The following is a 22,498-nucleotide window of genomic DNA, read 5'->3' as shown; positions in this document are numbered from 1 at the left end:
CTTTCCTGAGGGCCTGAGCTCCATCTGCAGCAGCCAACAAGGAAAACACCCACCTGCATCTCTGAGAAGCAAAAAAGCTGTCTGTCTGTTTCCAGACTTACTCAGAATGATTTGGGACACATGAAGCCAACTCTGTGAGAATCAGTTTTCCATCATGAACATTTTTATCTGGAAGATTATACTGTACACACATCTAGTAATCTTCTTTATAAAATATATATTTCATTTAAATTGAACGTGTGGAACAAGACAACAGGAGACACAAAAAATGGCAATGTGTCATTGCTAGTGAAAAATGTGACTAAGATACATTTTCTCAAGATGTAAAGATGCCGAGCAGAAGAAAATGAAAGCACATTTGAGACACGTGGCTACCTGATAACGGTTTCATTTTAAAGGCATGACTTCAATTGAACCTTCTCACAAATATTAAATTCATTCACCAAATGGACTACTATAAGCCCATATAATGGTTATTTGTTAATCAATTCAACTTGTATTTCATTTGAAGCCAGTATAACCTATCTTTCAACTCCTCACATGTAAGAATATTCAACGGGATAAACATTTAAAACTGAGTTTATGGTTACAGTTACTTTCCCACAGGTAAACACATGTTTAAAATACACTATGCTCCTCGTTTCATAAATTGGTCCATGGTAGTGAGTCACAAGCTTAGAAAGAGTATTATAGTCAAGTAATTCTTAAGTATTCTAGATTGAAACACCAAAGTAGATTGGTTAGCATTTTAAAAATCCATGCATACAAAAAGAAAAACTACCACTAAAACCACACAATTTAGAAGTAAAATGAATTCAAGTTATTGGTATCTGGCTAATCTTAGAGAGTAAATTCTCAAATTAAGTGCCTAGTTACAAATAAGGAGCTCTTAGGAATACAACTGGTATTTCTAGTTATATTTAAATACATTTTTGACAATCATCTTTTAAAATAATTCTTAAAATGACTTTGCATAAGTCTGTTTTTCCCTTGCACTAATCACCATCTAAAACAATATGTTTTACTTAATCATTTGCTTTTTTTGCCTCTAAAATGTAAGTTGCATGACATTTACTGCTATATTTCTAGTACCTAGAATTGTGCTTGGCACATAGTAGATACCCAGTAAATAACTGTTGAATGAATAAATGAATGAATTTAATGTACTTGTAGTTATTGAGATATAAAATAAATGTATAATAAATATTGAATTCCATTTGTTCACCCACATGTAAACTTCTAAAGAAAAAAACATGAATTTTGATCTACTCTATAAGATAAACTGCAAAAACAGGTTTTTAAAAAAAAATACTAGTGATTACTAATAAGAAGTAATTCTACAACTTACCACAGCATTTGAATTGCCCAACTTTTGTGTCTTCGAATAATGAAATAAGAACTGTTAAAAAAAATAGTGAGCTTTACTATAGATAATTAGTGGTTTCCTTTATTATTTTTTAATGTATATATTTATGGAAATCACCTTACCCTTTTGGTATTATCTTTTTCATCTGTTTCCTGTTGAAAAGAGAGATATAGAAATGTCATTATATTATATTAGAAAATCATAATATGTATAATATAAATGTATAGTTTAAAATTTATAATTTATTATAAGATTATATTATATAATTTTTAAAATATATGACACATGTGCTATACATAAAACATAAGACTGCAATTGGTTAAGCATATATTACTCTAAAAATAAATGGGCAATTAATCAAAAGCTTTATAAATAAAAGTATGTTTATAAATAAAAGTATGAACAAAGATCTTTACTACAGCATTATTCATAAGAGTAAAAAACTAGAAACATCCTAAATGTTCAGTAGTGGTGGAATAGGAAATACTGATATGATCACATGATAGAAAATTCAGAGAAAAAGACGAGAAGGAATCACATCAAAATATTTGTAGTTGTTATCATGAAAGAACAAGATTATCAGTTATTTTTGCTTTCTTCCATGAACTTTTTTATAGTCCTCTCTCCCTACAAAAATCTGTCTTTAAGAACAAGACATATCATTCCTTTTTTGTTATTCTTTTTTTTTCTCATTTGCTTTTAAAATAAATAGAAACTCATGGATAAACACCATTGCCATTTATTTTCTCTTAATTAGGAAAAAAATCAATTAAGTGTTTTGGAAAACGTCACTATTAAAAACATTGGAAAAAAATACAGTTGTAAACACTTATTTAGTTTAAGAGAACATTTATGCTTTCAAAATATCAAATTTTCTTTGAATTACCATATGTGAAAGTCATGGAAGTCAGACCAAACCAGTGATCATAGGTTAAACTGCTAATGAAAAATACATTCGAAACCTAAGGCTCTTATCCTTAATAAGGTAATTTTAAAATTAGTTTACCTATAAGATACAGAACATAACTGAGGTATGGTACCTTATGCCATTTTTCAAGTTCCCATTGCCTCACTTTGGGACAAAAAGTTCTCACACAAGAATCAAATAATAATTTTAATAAAAACCGAGACATCACAGTAAGAATATAATTTTCAAACCGACATTGACAATATAGTTTGCTTTTTTTGCATTCTTAATGTCCTCTCTGACAAAGTACACTGTCCTAACCTCTGGGCTTAGAAAAATGCATCTGTTCTCCAATTGTAGTATGATTCAAGAAGAGAGAAAGCCAAAATGACCTCAAATTTCCCTCATGAGAACTAGAACACATCTTATACTTGAAGGGGACATACCATTTTCCAATTAGATGATTGCCAACTCCATTAATATAACCCTAAATTCTCAGGCGTCAAAGAAACTGAAGTATTTGTTTCTTATCCAAAGTTAATTTATGCTCTTCTAGCTCCTCTTGGCATGCTTCCTAAATTGGGTATATTTTCTTCCAGGAGGAATTCCAAGATACCACTGAGCAATTTTTTTGCCTACAAATTAAACACTATTTGAACCTTACCTGGGGCTTTTGTAGAGTCCCCATAATTATGAAGCAAAGCTCCTCCAATGCACTGGATGCCTAATGGAAATGAGAAGATATATAGGCCATGCTCTGCTTTATCATCATTTGTATAGAAGAGATAACCATAAAATGTTAGGATCACAAGGACATTCCAACTGTTAGGAGAACCACTGACCGAAACTGCCCGCCCTGGCCAGGCACCACAGTAACCACCTGCATGAGTTATCTTACAACAGGAGGTCCTGGTAAGAATGCGGAACTAACAAGCTAGTACCAACCGGAAGAATTCAGGAAAGGTCAAAAGGAGAGAAGAGAGTCCAGTCCATATGTTACTGAGTCCAAGCTCGCTCTGCTTGCCGCACAACAGGCCAATAAATCGGAGACAAGGTGCTGAGGCAAGGAATACGACTTTATTTGGAAAGATGGCAGACTAATGTCTCACAATAACCATCTTATCGGGGTTTGGATGCCAGTTTCTTTTATAGCACAGAGAGGGGGAGGAGATTAGGAAGTAAAGTAAAAAGGTCCATACGTTTTGCAATATCCCCTGGAATGGCCAGCCTCGGGGAGGGGATGTGTTAATTTCTTCTTTCTTGCAGCCATCCACAGGTGGACAGGGTCTGGATGTTTCCCTGAACAAAGGCACTTTGGTTTAACATTCAGGCAGAGGGGCAGGGTTCCCCGAGGCAGGCCATTACGTAGAGACAATATCCTTTTAGTGAACAAAAGCAATGGGAAGCAAAGGTTAAAGTAAAACAAACAGATGCAACATGTAATTAGATGTGGTTCTTCCCTGTTACACATGTCCTACCAACCTCCCAATATCCTTTTCGCTGGAATCCATCTTGGCTGAGTGATGCGCGCGCCACCAGGAAGGACCCTGAGTCGGAGTGATTGGCCAGAGACAACCCGGAAACTAACCCCATTACCATAAAACCCGAGACTGCGAGCCACGTGGCAGAACAGTTCTGGTTCCCTGCCCTGCTGCTCTCCGCCCGGGCTCCCCTTCCAAATAAAGTCTCTTGCTTTGTCAGCACATGTGTCTCCTCGGACAATTCATTTCCGAGTGTTAGACAAGAGCCCACTCTCGGGCCCTGGAAGGGGTCCCCCTTCCTGCAACACAACTACACCAAATAGAATCCTTGTGGCCCATTGACACTCTGTTGGAATCCCTTGATTTCTCTCATGACAAAAACTTGGCTCCTAAAAGTAAAACCTTCCTTCCAACCAGGAAAATGTAGAAGTTATGTATTGTCTATATGCACTGATTAAGGCTTCCGCTGTGGGTCCAGATACAAAATTCTCAGTATTTGCTAAAATTCTATGACTGAGAGTAACGAAGGCAGTGCCAAAAGAAGGATGATTATTCCCACCTTGCAGCAAAGTCTGAATCTACATGCCAAAGTGGTGAGCCTCGCTGAATAGTACTCATTACTGGCTAATTTGAAAATCCTTCAATTGCTCGCAAACAATGGGAGTTTGGAGGAGAAGAAGCCGTGTATGGTGCACCTAATATGAGTTCCCACCCTTCCAGGCTGCTGACTGCATACCCCAGGATCAGGGTTATCAAAGCACCCGAGCACAGAAGCAGGGCAGGGCTCTTGTGGTTTGCAGCCAGCTGGGTGTGGTGAGGAGGAGCCCAACTGGACAAGCAGGGGCGAAACCTACCTTGCACAGAATTCAGCATAGTCGCACCAGGAGTAATTGATTACTTAATAAATACATATGGGAAATAATGAGGAGCTGAAACAGTGTGGGAGTGGGGTAGGGCTGTGGAGTGGAGCGGCCTGCAACTCCAGAGCAGTGCAAATTCCATTTCGCCTCTTTATTAGCTGTGTGACCTTGGGCGGGTTACCTAACCTCTCTAAACTTCAGTTCCTGCAGCCGTAAATCGGGGATGACAACATCAATGCAGAATTCTTGGAAGGATTACACGCAGGTAAAGCTCTTAACACAGTGCCACATACAGAGCAATTAGTTAACAATAGTAGCGCTGAAAAATGTGTGACCTGTAAAGCTTGATTTAACAGCTGCAGTTACCGCTAATTCAGAAGACGTGTCATAAAGGATTGTTCAGGGCCAGCAAGATCCTCACCCTTTGAACAACAGCACATGTTTAACAGGATTGGCTGTAGTTTAGGGATACAATTGGAGTCATGAAACAGCTTCTCTGAGTATCCCACCTAGCATGTCAAAGACCTGCTTTGTTCTCTTCTATTTGTTTGCCTGCCCAATGCAAATTGTTGGGATACTTATTAATAGTATTAAATGGCTCATATTTAAGTAGTATTTCAATAAATTATAACACATTTTCATATACATAATCCACACTTTGTCTTTAAAACACAGCTTGACATATACAGGATGGGAATTGTTATTCTCACATATAAAGCAAGTGAGATTCTAAGAGACTGTCACTTGCCCAATACTACACACGGCTAGGTCGTCTGATCTATAGGTATCCCTGTGTTGCACTGGTATTGACTGTTAAGCCTACGGTTGGGAGTTGGATGAGAGAAGAAGTAGAGCGTGAACACTGATACATCTTTTCTCACTTTTTCCCTTCAGGATTGGGTGTGCAGTTCACCCCAGAAAAATCTAGAAATAAATCCCTGAAACTTCCTCTTATGGCCCATCTAGAAATGCTGAAAAAATACAAAATAATTTTTTTAAAAATCTAGTTATACCATGTGTCTCTTAACTCAAAGAAGAATAAATTTAGATATATGAGTGTCTCCTTAGAAAACAGCTTCTAAGCCAGCTGAGGCTTGGCAACAAGACTGAAGTTTGACAGAAAAAGTTTCAAAACAAATTGCATTTTCTCCAGCAACTTTTTACATGAAGCCATTATTCACTGAGCTACAACTATTCTTAAGAATTTTTCTCATCTGAGGTTTTTAATATTTTATTTTTTATTTGTGGACCTTTTAAAGAGCCTTTATTTTCTATTTGGCAAAAATGTTTTGAAGAACTATTCAGATAATCACATACATAATATAATAACAGTTAACAGGAAATTAATGATTTTTAAAAAATGGTATCAGTTAGTGTAAAAGATTTCATAGTAAATTTACAAGGCTCTCCTCAAAAGGTACAGTCTCCAAATCCAATAAAAGCTTAGTTTACCTTGATGGTGTTTAGATGAGTGCTTTAAAATTCATCCTTTTAATTTTGAAGACATAAAAGTGATTCTGAGGGTGTTCCTGAATTTCCAATGTAATGCATAAGCTTGTGTGCTGATTAATATCCACCACATGTTATATATCCGTCAATGCTCCTCAAGCAATTTGAAATATCATTCATAAATGTTGTCTATTTTGATTCCGGTCTTGCTTTACCACTTAATGCCTCTAACTTGCTGCAAGTGATCCTCTGCAGGCTGAGGAACCGGTCGAGGCAGGAGAAAGGCTGCTTCTCCACACCGGCCAGGATGACATTCTGGAAGGACTACGTGAAGGACAGGCATCGCGCCCTGGCCAGACCATGTAGGGGTTCGCCCCAGGCACACAGCTGACTGTGTTGAGAAGGTTGAACCGAGAGCCTCTGCTGAGCCCTCTCCTCTGTTCAGGAGACTTAGTGATGCTGACTAAGAAAGTTAAGACACCAAGCCTAACTCTGCTACACCTGCACTCAGAGACAGAGCTGCAGACAGAGGGAGCAGCGTCCAGTAGAGACATGTAAGAAGGACACACTTATTTCCCACGGCTCGTGTTTCTGAGACTGCTGGGACCTGGGACCCTTTGCTGCACTGCTGCAAGGCTTGCACCTGGACAGACCTCTCCTTGACCAACAAAATACAAAGAAACTATGTGGGACTAAAAATAACTGAGTGTATGCACAGTTGGGGCAAATTATGAACAAAAAGATACAAACAGACCAAAAAACCTTACTGCCACTTCTGAAGAGCTGGGGGCAAAAAACAGGGTGTGGGGGGCAAAAGCAGGGTACAGAGCATGCTCCCTGCACTCAACACCACCAGAGAAGTGGGCCAAACACTTAAGCCACCCCTCCAGCCTGACCGCTGGACATACCCCTACCCTCACCCCATAGAAGGAACCAGCTCACCCTCCTCGGAGAGTGAGCAAGGGCACCTGTTACTTGTTCTAGCTCCCCCTGCTGCAGCAGGGGCCCCAGTAAAGCTTTGCCTGAATTTCTTGTCTGGCCTCTAGTCAATTTCTATTGATTAGGGAAGGCCAGGAACACTGGTCTGTATCATTTCCAGGTACAGAAGCTAGACCAACACTCTTCTCTCCCCAGTCCTCTTAACTCTTTCCTGCGGGAAGAGGAGTGAGTTACCTGACAGATGACTGAGAGGAGGAAATTGGGCACGCTCTGTTGAGCCCTTTCCTCTTAGAGAGCCAGCTCTCTGGCCAGTTGTTCTTGCCTGATTGCTGCCCCGTGGCAGAAAACCTGATTCTGGCAGGAGGCTTGAGTCATAGCCTAACCTCAGTTTAATTCTGGGGGTAGTTTTAGCAGACACACTTGGCAGCAGATCTAAGGCCACATTCACAAGTTGACTTTTCAGTTACAATGATATTTTGATCTCCTAAGTCTGACTCTGTAAGTTCATCTCTCCATGGGTTGCAAACTCTATTGAGGGCCAGGATAGTAGTCCCCCAATAGAGCAATGGATTCATTATTTTTAATCTAACACAGAATTTGATTTTGAAATTAGCATTTTAATTTCAAAAATATTGGTATATTATCTGCAAATCTATTTTTCTTAGAGATAAAAGCCCTAACACTTTATACCATAAACTCATAGCACTCATTATTACCTGCAGATGATGTAACAATTTCTAATACGTTGACATTTTAGTAAGTCCATAAAATAATGATGGGTCCAAAGGGAGAGATGGAGTATTTCAGCATGACACAAATGCTTACATCACTATGAAACACCTCCATTTGGAATTACCTGAGGCAGAGGATCCATGGACAGGAAAGACAAACAAGCATCATCTATCTGTAGAAAACAAAAATGCCAGTTACATCTTGGAAACAGAGAGAAGATAGCGAAAAACGGGAAGCAGATTTTACGAAGTCAAGTTACCTATGCAACATTAATTAAAGTTCCATGACTGTTCAGGACTCTGGATTTGGGAGGCAGGAGCCTTTTAAACTATCTAAGGAAGTCCTGGAATTGGGATTTCCCCAAGATTCACCCCCAGGCACAGGGATATACATCCCCATTAACAGTCAGTAGGGATCATCAGAGCATAAAGATGCTTCAAACACTGAAGGGAAAAACTTCTGGTATTATTCAGCCTGAGAAACGTGAGTAGTGACTAAAGAATGGCCTCAAAATTAAGGAGCGCCCTGCTATGTGGTTCTTTAAATCTAATCATATCTGCATATAAATCTAATCACACCATCTAAATTAACATGATAATAGCATGTGTGCTAAATGACAAAGAGTGTAAGTAAAAAGTCTTACACAACATGGGCCATCTTCCAGTTCTCTACCAAGAAGCCAGCATGAGAAAATAGTTCTATTTTACAGTGAAGGTTTACTGAACTATGCTTGGCAACTAGCTGTCCTTGGCTTTTTTTATTTTTTATTTTTGCCAACTTATTTAATTTTTATTTTACATTGGGATATAGTTGATTTACAACATTATGTTAGTTTCAGGTGTACAGCAAAGTGGTTCAGTTATATATATACATATATCCATTCTTTTTCAGGTTCTTTTACCATATAGGTGATTACAGAAGACTGAGTAGAGTTCCCTGTGCTGTATAATAGGTTCTTGTTGATTATCTATTTTATATATAGAAGTGTGTCTATGTTAATCCCACACTCCTAATTTATCTTGAAGGCTCCTTTCTGTGGAATTTTTTTTTTAATTAATTTATTTTATTTATTTATTTTTGGCTGCGTTGGGTCTTTGTTGCTGCGTGCTGGCTTTCTCTAGTTGCGGCGAGCGGGGTCTACTCTTCCTTGCGGTGTGTGGGCTTCTCATTGCGGTGGCTTCTCTTGTTGTGGAGCACGGGCTCTAGGCGTATGGGTTTCAGTAGTTGTGGCTTGTGGGCTCTAGAACGCAGGCTCCGTAGTTGTGGCGCATGGGCTTAGTTGCTCCGCGGCATGTGGGATCTTCCCGGACCAGGGATTGAACCCATGGCCCCTACATCGGCAGGTGGATTCTTAACCACTGAGCCACCAGGGAAGTCCCTCTGTGGAGTTTTGATGAGATGTTTAGGAGGCCTTGCCAAAGACCTTGTTTCCACTGTTCTGCACACTCATTTGTGAAGCACTTTCTGCTGAATGTTATTACAAAGCTCTGCTGGGGGTACACCAGATCTTGGTAATGGTCTCGTGAAGGTTGAAAAAAGGGTCCATTTCTTCAATTTTTGTTGCACATTTAGGGAAAAAGCCTTCAGAGAGAAAACTTGGACCCTCTGATGCTTTGATGTCCTCATAAGTAAACCTCACGGTGGGAACTCCAAGATGGTTGATGAAGTAATCGGCATCATCTTGCATCTGTACAGAAATGATATTTGTTTCTGGGCACTGATCTCTTCTGGAACAGTTGAAATTATTTTTCTCAGCTACCAGTTGCTGAAGAGATGGTGAAAGCTACAGAGTAGAGACGTGAGTTACCGCTTACAGGACTGTGGAGACTAACATAAGCCAAAACATTTTTCTGCAGAACCTTCTTGAAATCCTCTCCCCATTCATATGAGCCAATATTTCCAAAAGCTGTTCCACTCCATGAACAGAAAACAATAGTGCGGTCTGGTCTCCACCCTCTCTTGACTCTTAACATCAAGGCCCGGATAAAAGCTGTGATGATGGCAGTGCCGCTGGCCCATTCTTGTCCATTATAACTGTATGCGGTATGACGATGGCTGCCAACTATGATATAACGGTCTGGAGATGTCGAGCATTTTAAATATCCAACAACATTAGTAACTATTTCAAATTTTGTGACTGTCTGAATTTGCATGCTGACAATTCTTTCCTCATTATTTGGAAGTTCTAGAGGGCCACAGGCACTGTGTGTGATTCTATCTTTCAGCGAAGAGATGAGTTTTGCAACGAGAGATGCTGAGATGGGCTGCACTAGTAGAGAGGTGAGGTTTGATCGGTTTTGTCTAAAGCTTCCATCTGCTAGTGTTGGAGGGTCTCCTGCAGAGGCGGGGGGCAGCTGTGGCTCACCAAGGGACAAGGACACTGGCAGCAGAAGTTCTGGGAAGTACTCCTTGGCGTGAGCCCTCCCAGAGTCCACAATTAGCCCCACCAAAGAGCCAGGTAGGCTCCAGTGCTCTGTCCTCAGCTTTTATCCTTAAAAGAAACCTTAAACTGTAGTATGAGATTTATACTAATCATTAAAAACTGTGCTGAGAAGTTAAGCACTAAGCTAGGTGTCTAGAGTTATCTATGGCATTTATTTCTTTGGTGGCCTTTTAAAACGGGACTGGAAAAAATGGTACTGATTCTTGTCTGTCTGGGATGATTTAGGTTGAGTCCTATTTATGGCATAACATCTCAGGGGCCCCCTTCTAGTTTCAGAATTGTTTGTTGAATTTAATTTAATTGCCATCCTCACACTAAACTGAAGGGGGATAATCATACCCTTTAGTCATAATTTCTCAAGCTCCTCTGGTTTCCAAGTTGAACATGAACTAATATATATAATTCTGTAATTTAGAGAATAACAAAGGTATACGGTATGATAGAAAAGCATACGTTTATGTCTCCTTTTCATGTTCACAGAACTTATCCTCTCTATATATCACAAATACTGGGAGAATTGTTTTATTCTATTTGTCCCTTGTGTCCATCCACCTGTTCCCTCTTCCATGCCATATAAACCCAGAATCATGGATACAAACACACAGACAGTGGTAAACTTCTTGAGGGCAGGGGCTATCTAACGTGCCCAAATAAGTGTTCAATAAATATTCTTTAATTAAATTGCATTGAGTTTGTGGGGAAAAAAATAAAAAGAGAAGTCAATTGAGAAGGGAAAGCGAAAAAGATACCCTTTTAAGCTTCAAATTGTGACTAATGCTTTATGTATCACCCCCAAATGTGATTTAATTTGCTCTAGTAGGGTAGGAGGAAGTGGTCCCTCTCGAAATTGTTGTGATGTTTAGGTATCTGAAGACTTTACATGTTCAAGGGGAAAGCTGTCCACTCCCAGCCCAGGCTGCTCATTTGTATGAGGTGGCCGTGTCCAAGGACAGCGGACCCTTGAACTTCAGGGCTCACTAATCAGTGCATCAATATGGCTTGAATAAAAACATCAGAATAAGAAAAAACACCAATTAATCAAATTAGGAGATAAGTGCAAAGCTTTTCAGTCTTTGTTCTCCTTTCTTTAAAAGGCATGGCTGCACTGCCCTCCCACTTTCCCTTTGGGGAAGCATTTGTTCACTTCACTCAGCTTATGGCCCTAATGGTTTTAAGTGCCACTAATGCTTTTGAGAACTCTGTGGAGTCCATCGATGAACCCGTTTGAAAATGGTTAGGTCTCTGTATACGGTTTGAAAAGTATGTGTTTCTAGCATCTGAATAGCTATGTAATATTTAAAACCTCCAGCAGAAAGCTTAACTATATGTTCCTAGCATCTTCTTAAAATATCTTTTTCTATAAAAGAATGTATAGTGCTTTTACAGCTCCATTTGAGTTTTTTCCCCAGCATTATCATCTAAAAGTTTTTTTCAAAGATTTTCCTCAGAAATATAATTTCAAGCTAAACTAAATGTTTCTGTACTCTACATTAATACCTGTTTCTAAATTATTCTTCATCTTGCTTATATTTTTCAAGCATGTATTATGATATACCAAGGCAGAGGCCCTTAAAATAGTCTTACAAATTTCTGTGCTATTTAAGACTCTTTAGTACTTGGCCCTTATCATCTGTCTTATCTTTGCCCTTATGTATTTTGTTAGGGGGTGGCTCAGGTATAAAGGGTATTCTCCTCAGTTCATAGCTTGCTATCATCACTGGACTCACTTTATTTATCCTTTTATATTTCCATTTCATACTCCTATACCATCCTCCCATAAGCAGCTCTTCTAATGTATTTGATGTGTATCCTCTGTTTATGTTCTTATAAAATCTGTACTGCTGTTTGCTGTGCACATATGGTATTTTCTTACTTTTTTTAACTTAACACTATACTTTAAGATCTCTCCCTGCTCCTGGATACCTCTAGTGTGTTGCTCCTAACTGCCAGAGAGTGTTTATAATGTGCATGCACCTCATGTTGCCTACCTACTCCCCAGTGATGCGAGGCCGGTTCCCTCCACTCCTCGCATTACCTCCTTGTATCTGTCCTCCACATATGGTTCTGTAGGAGAATATGTTTGGGCTACACACTCAGGAGAGGGCATGCTAAACCACAGGGGTATCTAGGCGGCTTTCCAGATGGCTACACCAGTTGATACTCTCATCAGCAATGCATGGGGATTCCTACACCCTACATCCTTGCTAACGTTTGCCATTCTCTCGATTTCAATTTTTTGCCAGTCTAACGGATAGAAAGTGACAATATTTTTGTCTTAATTTTCATGTCATTGTTACTAATGGATTTGAGCATCTCTTTAGATGCTCGTTGGTCTTTAGGTTTCCTCTTTGTAAATTGTTCTATTCTTTGACTATTTTTACTTTGGATTCCTGTCTTTATCCAATTAGCTAGAATTTCTTAGATATTCTAGAAACTAATTCCTTATCAGTTTTAGGCATTGTCAGTATCTTCTTTCCAAGGCTCTTACATTTTTTCAAGGGAGTCCTTTGTTGAAAGAAATCTTTACTTTTTTTTTTTTAATCCTAATCGAAACCACTTTTTTTAAAATTAATTAATTGATTTTATTTTTTTATTTTTGGCTGTGTTGGGGCTTCGTTTCTGTGCGAGGGCTTTCTCTAGTTGCGGCAAGTGGGGGCCACTCTTCATCGCGATGCGCGAGCCTCTCACTATCGCGGCCTCTCTTGTTGCGGAGCACAGGCTCCAGACGCGCAGGCTCAGTAATTGTGGCTCACGGGCCTAGTTGCTCCGCGGCATGTGGGATCTTCCCAGACCAGGGCTCGAACCCGTGTCCCCTGCATTGGCAGGCAGATTCTCAACCACTGCGCCACCAGGGAAGCCCAGAAATCTTTACTTTTAATGTAATTCAAATCATGATGTTTTTGGCCTTATAATTTATGGTGGAAGTTTTTTTATGGAAAAACTTATGGAAATTTTTTATGGAAAAACTTATTAAAATTTGTGGAAAGAAGCCTCTCCCTGCTCCTAGCTCACAAAGATGGTTTCCTAATAGAAAAGATATTTCCTATTAACTCTATAATTTTACCCTGTATGTTTAGACCTTTAATCCACCTGGAGCCTACCTTTGTATGGGGTGTTAATTTTATGTTTCTCTATACAGTGAGCCAGTTTCTCAACCCTCATTTGCCAAACAATCTGTCCTTTTGCCTCTGAATTTTCGTGTTACTTCTATTATAAGTTAAGTTTATGTGCACATGCATTTGTCTTAGGTTGTCTTAGGTTGGGTTCCCCCAGAAAGAGACCTTGAGATAAGGATGTGGATATGAGTAGATCATTTGAAAGATAACCCAAAAAGCACTGGTAGAAGAGTGGAGAAGTAAAACAGGGAAGGGAAGGAATCCAGTCAAGGGTATGTTATCAAGCAGGTTACCACCATTGTAACTGGGATCAATCTGCCTGGGGTACTCTGAGACACAATGCAGAATACATCTCAGAGTTATCCCACCTGAGGGGAGAGGCAGCTAAGGTATTCATCCACCTACTCTCTTGGGTCACCAACTGATGGCTATTCCTGTGGTGGGGGCATTTGGTCCCAGGCACTTCTGGTCTGTCCTGAGCATAGGCCAAACAGGCAGAGTCACATGTGCTTGCAATTAGAAACAGTAAGTTTGGAGTGTGCTAGAATGGTGAATGACAAAGGGATATGACAAGGCACTGACAGTATCTGCTAAACTCTCCAAGCTCTAGTCTCAGTTCCACTGGTTCGTTCATCTATTCTTACGCTCTCACCATACCTTTTTTATTAGTACAGTTTCTTAGTATATCTTGATATCTGGTAGGGCAAGTTCTGGCTCTTAGCTCTTTATATTTAAAACTTCCTTAGCCATTTGTAGACCTTTATTTTTCCACGTCAATTTTAGGTTAAATTTATAAACTTTCCAAAAAAAAAGTTAAGTGGAATTCCGATTGGGTTGCATTGATTTTATAGGGTTTACATTGACTAATTTAGGGAGAATTGATATTTTTATTACATTAAATTAATTGTTCCATCCAAAAGTAAAGAACGTCTCTCCATATATTCACATTATCTTCTAATTCCTTTATTAAAATTTAATTTTTTCTCCATAAGCTATTGTGTATTTTTGGTTAATTCCTAGATACTTATAGTTTTTGTTGCCATTGTGAATGATGTAATATTTTCATGTTACTTTTTCCTAGTGAAAAGAAATGTTATTGATTCTTGTATATTGGTATTATATCCAAAACTCTTCTAAATTCTCATCTTAGCTCTAATAGTTTAAGAGCGAGAAATTTATTAATGTAAATTATCATGATTATAGATTAAAGGAGAAAAGGCTTATTGCTTATCTCCATATTGGTGCAGATAAAATGTTTGATTAAGTTCACATTTTATTTAGGATTAACAAAACTCTTAGGAAGATAGGAGAAGAATAGACGTTCCTTAACTAGTAAAGGTTATATAACAAAATTCTAGAGCAAATTTATACCCTATGGAGAAGCTTTAGTTACATTTATTGTGTAACATAGTACTGGAGGCCTTTGGCCAATGATTCGAAGGAAAGAAGAAACTGTTTCTTCAGTGCTTATTGTATTACTATAGCACCTTTTTGGCATCAGATATTTTTCTAGGAATTTATTCATTTCATCTAAGTTTTCAAAATTATTACCATATAACTGTCCATAATACTTTGGCGGGGGTAACAGCTTATTGAAATATAATTCAGATTCTGTATAATTTGCCCATTTAGAGTGTACAATTCACTAGTTTTTTTTTTTAAGCTATTATCCCGTTTATCTAGAAAGAAAATAACAGCTGGATATAATAGCCTTCTAGAGAATATATATGTACACACAGAAATTAGGCTTGTGAGTCAAGATAAATGTCAGAATTTAACCCTGACGGTAGCAAGAATTAGCTTACCTCAGATGAAGGCTATAACTCAACTAGTTAGAGCAGAGAATGCCTTAAGGTAATAGAACAGGTGCCGCTTCCAGCGCCCTTCTTTTCTCTCCCTGAGATGTGCCCTGAATCTGTGGGTTTATGGGACTAATGCAGGATGGGAGTCCCGCCAGATTAGAGGGGCACTGAGTCTCCTCAGTCTGTTTTTTTCTTTATCAGTTTAGAGGGTGATGTCATTGATAGGTAAAGCAGTAAATCTACACTCTAACTACCTTGTTACTGGACCTAAAGTTCATGTTTTGAATACAGACCTTCACACTGAACCACAGAATATAGGAACTCTCCGGTTCAGAGCTACAAATAACAAAGGGTCTTTCCATAGGGCCTTTGCATCCACGGACTTTTTAAATTACAAGTCATGACCCACCACTGTCCATCCCTTAGCTGATAATTTTTGTCTAGACCAGTATGATGACTCCAGACCAACATGACACAATTCACTAGTTTTTAGTGTTATTTACTGAGTTGTGCAAACTTCGCCAGTCAATTGTCCATAATACTTATTTAAAATTTTTTTTCTGTTTTTATTTCTTATTAATTTTTATTGGAGTATGGTTGCTTTACAATGTTGTGTTAGCCTCCACTGCACAACAAAATGAATCAGCCATAAACATACAGATATCCCCTCTCTTTTGGACTTCCCTCCCATTTCGGTTACCACAGTGCATTAGGTAGAGTTCCCTGTGCTATTACAGTATGTTCCCATCAGATGTTTATTTTATACATAGTATCAATAATGTATATGTGTCAATCCCAGTCTCCCAATTCCTCCCACACCACCACTTTCCCCCTTGGTATGGACGGATAAAGAAGATGTGGTACATGTATACAATGGAATATTACTCAGCCATAAAAAGGAATGAAATTGGGTCATTTGTAGAGACACGGATGGACCTATAAAGTGTCATACAGAGTGAAGTAAGTCAGAAGAAGAAAAGCAAATATCGTATAAAACATTTTTTAAATCTCTCTTTTTCTTGGTGATCTACCCTTTTTCAGTGTATGTCTTTTTTAATCTTTATCTTCTCCTCTGCCTTTTTAAATCAGTACTGCCAGTGCTTATTAACATTTTGAAAGAACAAACATATGATTTTGTTAATATTGTTGATTGTTCTCTCCTCTCTCTTTTTAATATTTATTTCTGCCCTTATTTTTATTACTTACTTCATTCTTGTTTCTTTGAATTTTCTCTGTTGTTCTTTTCCCCCACATTTTTCAGTTGAATGCTAAGCATATTTGTTTTTAAATTTTTTTTTCCTGATAAATATATATGAAGTTAAAATTTCTTTCTAGCTACTGTTTTAGTTGTAGCATACAAATTTTGACTCATAATATTTTTATGTCATTCTTTTTCAGTCTAGGGCTATTTACCGAAATTCCACTTATTTTCCTAACAGATGGGATATTTAAGTTATACTTTTGTTAATAGTTTCTAACTTCATTGCATTATGATTGGAAAACATTTAAAATGGATCCTAACTCATGAAAACTTTCTTTGTCTTCTAAGACATGGTCTGTTTTTAAAATGCCCCAATTATTCTCAAAAAGAATGTTCATACTGTTTAGTACAGGTTTTTAAAAATATTTCTAAAAGTTCAAATTCAAATTTATTAATTGTACTGTTGGGTCTTTGACATATCTACTTGTGTGCTATTTGCTTTAACTATCAGTTTTGAGAGAGGAATATTAAAATCTCCAACTACAAATGTTCATTTATCTATTTTTCCCTGAATTTCTATCAACTGTTAAATAAATTTTGAGATTGTTCTGTTAATATATATTAATGATGGCTGTATCTGTTTGCTCTGTTGTTCTTTTATCAGCGTATAAGATCCTGCTTTGTCTATTAAAATGGTTTGTATATTTGAATTCTATTTTATCAGATATTAAGACTGCTACTCCAATTTTCTAGCAGTTTATATTTGCTTGGTATGTCACTTTCCATTCTTAGCCATTTTTCGTTTTCTGCTTTAAGTGTGACTCTTATAGAGATCATATTGCTAAATCTGTTTTTAAAATCCAGCCTGAGAGGGGGCTTCCCTGGTGGCTCAGTGGTTGGGAGTCTGCCTGCCAATGCGGGGGACACGGGTTCGGGCCCTGGTCTGGGAGGATCCCACGTGCCGCGGAGCGGCTGGGCCCGTGAACCACAATTGCTGGGACTGCGCGTCTGAAGCCTGTGCTCCACAGCAAGAGAGGCAGCAATGGTGAGAGGCCCGCGCACCGCGATGAGGAGTGGCCCCTGCTTGCCACAACTGGAGAAAGCCCTTGCACAGAAACGAGGACCTAACACAGCCATAAAAATAAATAAATAAATAAATAAATAAAATCCAGCCTGAGAATCTCTTTTAAGGGGTGTATTTTAGCACATTCATATTTATTATAATTACTCTATTATTAGGACATATTTCTGCCACCTTAATTTACCACTTACTGTATTTTTGGTTTCTTTTTCATCTTTCCTTCTTTCACTTGATAAAGAGAATAATTTTGAATTCAGAATGTCAGTAAAATCACAGTTGTCCCAAAGCTCAATTACATTATTTCACTTTACCATGATAATTTTAAAAAGGGTAAAGTTTCCACTAGTTTGTGTAAGGATAATTCTTTACCTCATTCCACAACTGTAATCCTTGTTCCAGCTGTAATCCTTGAGGCAATATTGGAGCACCTAAAAATAAAGTTTTGGATGATAAAGTTTTGATTTACTTTTGGATGATATTTCTCATTTTTCACTGTACATCACTACCCTCCTATTTCAACTAGATATTTCAACATCTGACTTAGTATAAAGAGACATAATTATTAAATAAACCTTAAAACATTACAAAGACATTACTCTCAAGAGTGAATTTCTTACATGTCTACACAAAACTTGTACATGAATATGCATAGCAGCATTATTCATAATAAGCTCAAAGCAGAAAAAATCCAGATGTCCATCACCCGGTAAACAGATAAACAAAATGTAGTACATCCACACAATGGAAAATTGTTGTCAATAAAAAGGAATGAACTACTGATATATGCTTCAACAGAGATGAATCTCAAACATATCATGCTAAATCAAATAAGCGAGATGCAAAAGATCAAATACTGTATGAATCCATTCATATGGAATGTCCAGAGAATGCAAACCTATAGTGATAGAAAGAATAGTGGTTGCTTGGGGCTGAGGGTAGGAATGCAGATTGACTGCAAATGGACATAACAGATCTTTGGGGGGTGATGGAAAATTGTATTGTTGTGATAGCTGCACAACTTTTTTTTTTTTTTTTTGGTGGAGATGAAACAACACTTTATTTGTTAAGGAGAAGTAAAAGTACAAAAAGGCTTATACGACAGAACATAAAAAAGTGAGAAATCCATTGTACTTAATTCAGAACGCTTGAAGAATCATCTATGCCACTATGTATGAATAATGCAGGGGCAGAAATTTATTACAGACACATCTATTTTGGTTTGGATATAGTGCTGGACCTTGTTTGACTTAAATCTTGTAAAGAATGATATTCAACTAACTGAAATAACATTTTTCAAGTAAGACAATGCCTCCAGGGTATTGCTAGTGTGATCCTGAAATAGAATTTGGATGATGAAGTATCAGATAAAATTTATGTAAATGGTATGATGTTGTAGCACATTAACTATGATGAGTGAGGATCTTTTTTTTCTTCTGTTTCTTTTCTTCCCAGTTTTACGAAGATGTAATTGACATACAGCACTGAATAAGTTTAAGGTATACAGCATAATGATTTGACTTACAGATATTGTGAAATGATTATCACAATAAATTTAGTTAATATCCATCACCTCATATAGATACCCAAAAAAAAAAAAAAGTTTTTTTTCCTTGTGATGAGAACTCTCAGAATATACTGTCTTAACTTTCAAATATACCACAGAGCAGTGTTCACTACAGTCATCATGTTGTATGTTACATCCCTAGTACTTATTCATCTTATAACTGGAAGTTTGTACCTTTTGACCACCTTCATCCTAACTTATTTTACCATAAATCGCAAATTAATTTAAATTAAAAGACAAATGAGGGCTTCCCTGGTGGCGCAGTGGTTGAGAATCTGCCTGCTAATGCAGGGGACACGGGTTCGAGCCCTGGTCTGGGAAGATCCCACATGCCACGGAGCAGCTGGGCCCGTGAGCCACAATTGCTGAGCCTGCGCGTCTGGAGCCTGTGCCCCGCGACGGGAGGGGCCGCGATAGAGAAAGGCCCGCGCACCGCGATGAAGAGCGGTCCCCGCACCGCGATGAAGAGTGGCCCCCGCTTGCCGCAACTGGAGAAAGCCCTCGCACGAACCGAAGACCCAACACAGCCAAAAATAAATAAATAAATAAATAAATAAGAAAATCCTTTAAAAAAAAAAAAAAAAAAAGACAAATGAAAACTCCCAAAATGTATGAAACATATTTAATAAAATGTGATGGTAAATATCCTTATAATATAGAACTCTTTCAAATCAATACATTAAAGAAAACATTAATAGGCAAATGACTGCCCAACTCCTTAAGTCTACTTAAAAATCACTGAGTTGCAACATAATAAAGGCCATATATGACAAACCCACAGCCAACATCATTCTCAATGGTGAAAAACTAAAACCATTTCCACTAGGATCAGGAATAAGACAAGGTTGCCCACTCTCACCACTGTTATTCAACATAGGTTTGGAAGTTTTAGCCGCAGCAATCAGAGAAGAAAAAGAAATAAAAGGAATCCAAATCAGAAAAGAAGAAGTAAAGCTGTCACTGTTTGCAGATGACAATACTATAAATAGAGAATCCTAAAGATGCTACCAGAAAACTAATAGAGCTAATCAATGAATTTGGTAAAGTAGCAGGATACAAAATTAATGCACATAAATCTCTTGCATTCCTATACACTAATGATGAAAAATCTGAAAGAGAAATTAAGGAAACACTCCCATTTACCACTGCAACAAAAGGAATAAAATACCTAGGAATAAACCTACCTAGGGAGACAGAAGACCTGTATGCAGAAAACTATAAGACACTGATGAAAGAAATTAAAGACGATACCAACAGATGGAGAGATATACCATGTTCTTGTATTGGAAGAATCAACATTGTGAAAATGACTATACTACCCAAAGCAATCTACAGATTCAGTGCAATCTCTATGAAACTACTAATGGCATTTTTCACAGAACTAGAACAAAAAATTTCACAATTTGTATGGAAACACAAAAGACCCCGAATAGCTAAAGCAATCTTGAGAAAGAAAAACGGAGCTGGAGGAATCAGGCTCCCTGACTTCAGACTATACTACAAAGCTACAGTTATCAAGACAGTATGATACTGGCACAAAAACAGAAATATAGATTAATGGAATAGGCTAGAAAGCCCAGAGATAAACCCATGCACATATGGTCACCTTATCTTTGATAAAGGAGGCAAGAATATACAATGGAGAAAAGACAGTCTCTTCAATAAGTGGTGCTGGGAAAACTGGACAGCTACATGTAACAGAATGAAATTAGAACACTCCCTAACACTGTACACAGAAATAAACTCAAAATGGATTAAAGACCTAAATGTAAGGGCAGACACTATCAACGTCTTAGAGGAAAACATAGGCAGAACACTCTATGACATAAATCAGAGTAAGATACTTTTTAACCCACCTCCTAGAGAAATGGAAATAAAAACAAAAATAAACAAATGGGACCTAAGGAAACTTAAAAGCTTTTGCACAGCAATGGAAACCATAAACAAGATGAAAAGAAACCTCTCAGAATGGGAGAAAATATTTGCAAATGAAGCAACTGACAAAGGATTAATCTCCAAACTATACAAGCAGCTCATGCAGCTCAATATCAAAAAAACAACCCAATCTAAAAATGGGCAGAAGACCTAAATAGACATTTCTCCAAAGAAGATATACAGGTTGCCAACAAACACATGAAAGAATGCTCAACATCACTAATCATTAGAGAAATGCAAATCAAAACTACAATGAGGTATCACCTCACACCAGTCAGAATGGCCCTCATCAAAAAATCTACAAACAATACATGCTGGAGCGGGTGTGGAGAAAAGGGAACCCTCCTGCACTGCTGGCGGGAATGTAAATTGATACAGCCACTATGGAGAACAGTATGGAGGTTCCTGAGAAAACTAAAAATAGAACTACCATATGACCCAGCAATCCCACTCCTGGGCATATACCCAGAGAAAACCATAATTCAAAAAGAGACATGTACCACAATGTTCATTGCAGCACTATTTACAATAGCCAGGTCATGGAAGCAACCTAAATGTCCACAGACAGACGAATGGATGAAGAAGATGTACTACATATATACAATGGAATATTTCTTAGCCATAAAATGAAATGAAACGGAGTTATTTGTAGTGAGGTGGATGGACCTAGAGACTGTCATACAGAGTGAAGTAAGTCAGAAAGAGAAAAACAAATACCATATGCTAACACATATATATGGAATCTTAAAAAAAAAAATGGTTTTGAGAACCTAGGGGCAGGACAAGAATAAAGACGCAGACGTGGAGAATGGACTTGAGGACACGGGGAAGGGGAAGGGTAAACTGGGACAAAGTGAGAGAGTGGCATTGACGTATATACACTACCAAATGTAAAACAGATAGCTAGTGGGAAGCAGCCACATAGCACAGGGAGATCAGCTTAGTGCTTTGTGACCACCTAGAGGGGTGGGATAGGGAGGGTGGGAGGGAGACGCAAGAGGGAAGGCATATGGGGATATATGTATACTTATAGCTGATTTGCTTTGTTATACAGCAGAAACTAGCACAACATTATAAAGCAATTATACTCCAATAAAGATGTTAAAAAAAAATCACTGAGTTGTATACTTAAAAGAGATAAATTTTATTGTACATAAACTGTATCTCAATCAAGATTTTTTAAAAACGAATTACTTGGTAAGGCCTTAATTATTATTGAAGTAAAATTTTAACTAGCCTACATCCTCCAAAATAATATTTTCTTCATGGGTTTAATTTTCTAATTCATGCTATATAAATTATAAATATTAAATGTAATTACTGGTTTTCTTTATATGTATACATTTACCTTTACTAAAATCAAGAAAACATCCTTTAGTAGAAGACTATAAATTTGTCTAAGATTTCAACCACACCTAAATCAAATAATTAAAAAAATAGAGAAGTTTTTAAAAATAAAGATAGCACCTACTAATACTGATTGAGCAGTTACTTGATGCCAAGCTCTATGCTAAGCATTAAAATGTATCATGTCCTTTATGATACTACACATAGAGAATCCTAAAGATGCCATCAAAAAACTACTAGAGCTAATCAATGAATTTGGTAAAGTAGCAGGAGAC

At 37.7% G+C, this 22,498-nt stretch overlaps 1 protein-coding gene across 2 annotated transcripts in view; it reads right to left on the bottom strand.

The window, feature by feature from the left end:
• The window catches only part of NMU (neuromedin U), a 41,263-nt gene that overhangs the window by 11,521 nt on the left and 7,244 nt on the right, over positions 1 to 22,498 (bottom strand). For both annotated transcript variants that reach the window (XM_057547192.1, XM_007168438.2), the window contains exons 2-6: positions 17,747 to 17,805; positions 7,859 to 7,906; positions 2,938 to 2,997; positions 1,489 to 1,518; positions 1,349 to 1,399 (exon numbers count right to left, since the gene is read on the bottom strand). In XM_057547192.1, coding sequence (XP_057403175.1) covers positions 1,349 to 1,399; positions 1,489 to 1,518; positions 2,938 to 2,997; positions 7,859 to 7,906; positions 17,747 to 17,805 — 248 coding nt within the window. The remainder of the gene's footprint in view (positions 1 to 1,348; positions 1,400 to 1,488; positions 1,519 to 2,937; positions 2,998 to 7,858; positions 7,907 to 17,746; positions 17,806 to 22,498) is intronic.

Source organism: Balaenoptera acutorostrata, chromosome 5 (genome assembly GCF_949987535.1).
Source record: "Balaenoptera acutorostrata chromosome 5, mBalAcu1.1, whole genome shotgun sequence".
Lineage (NCBI taxonomy): Eukaryota > Metazoa > Chordata > Mammalia > Artiodactyla > Balaenopteridae > Balaenoptera > Balaenoptera acutorostrata.
This window is presented reverse-complemented; position numbering and strand designations above follow the sequence as displayed.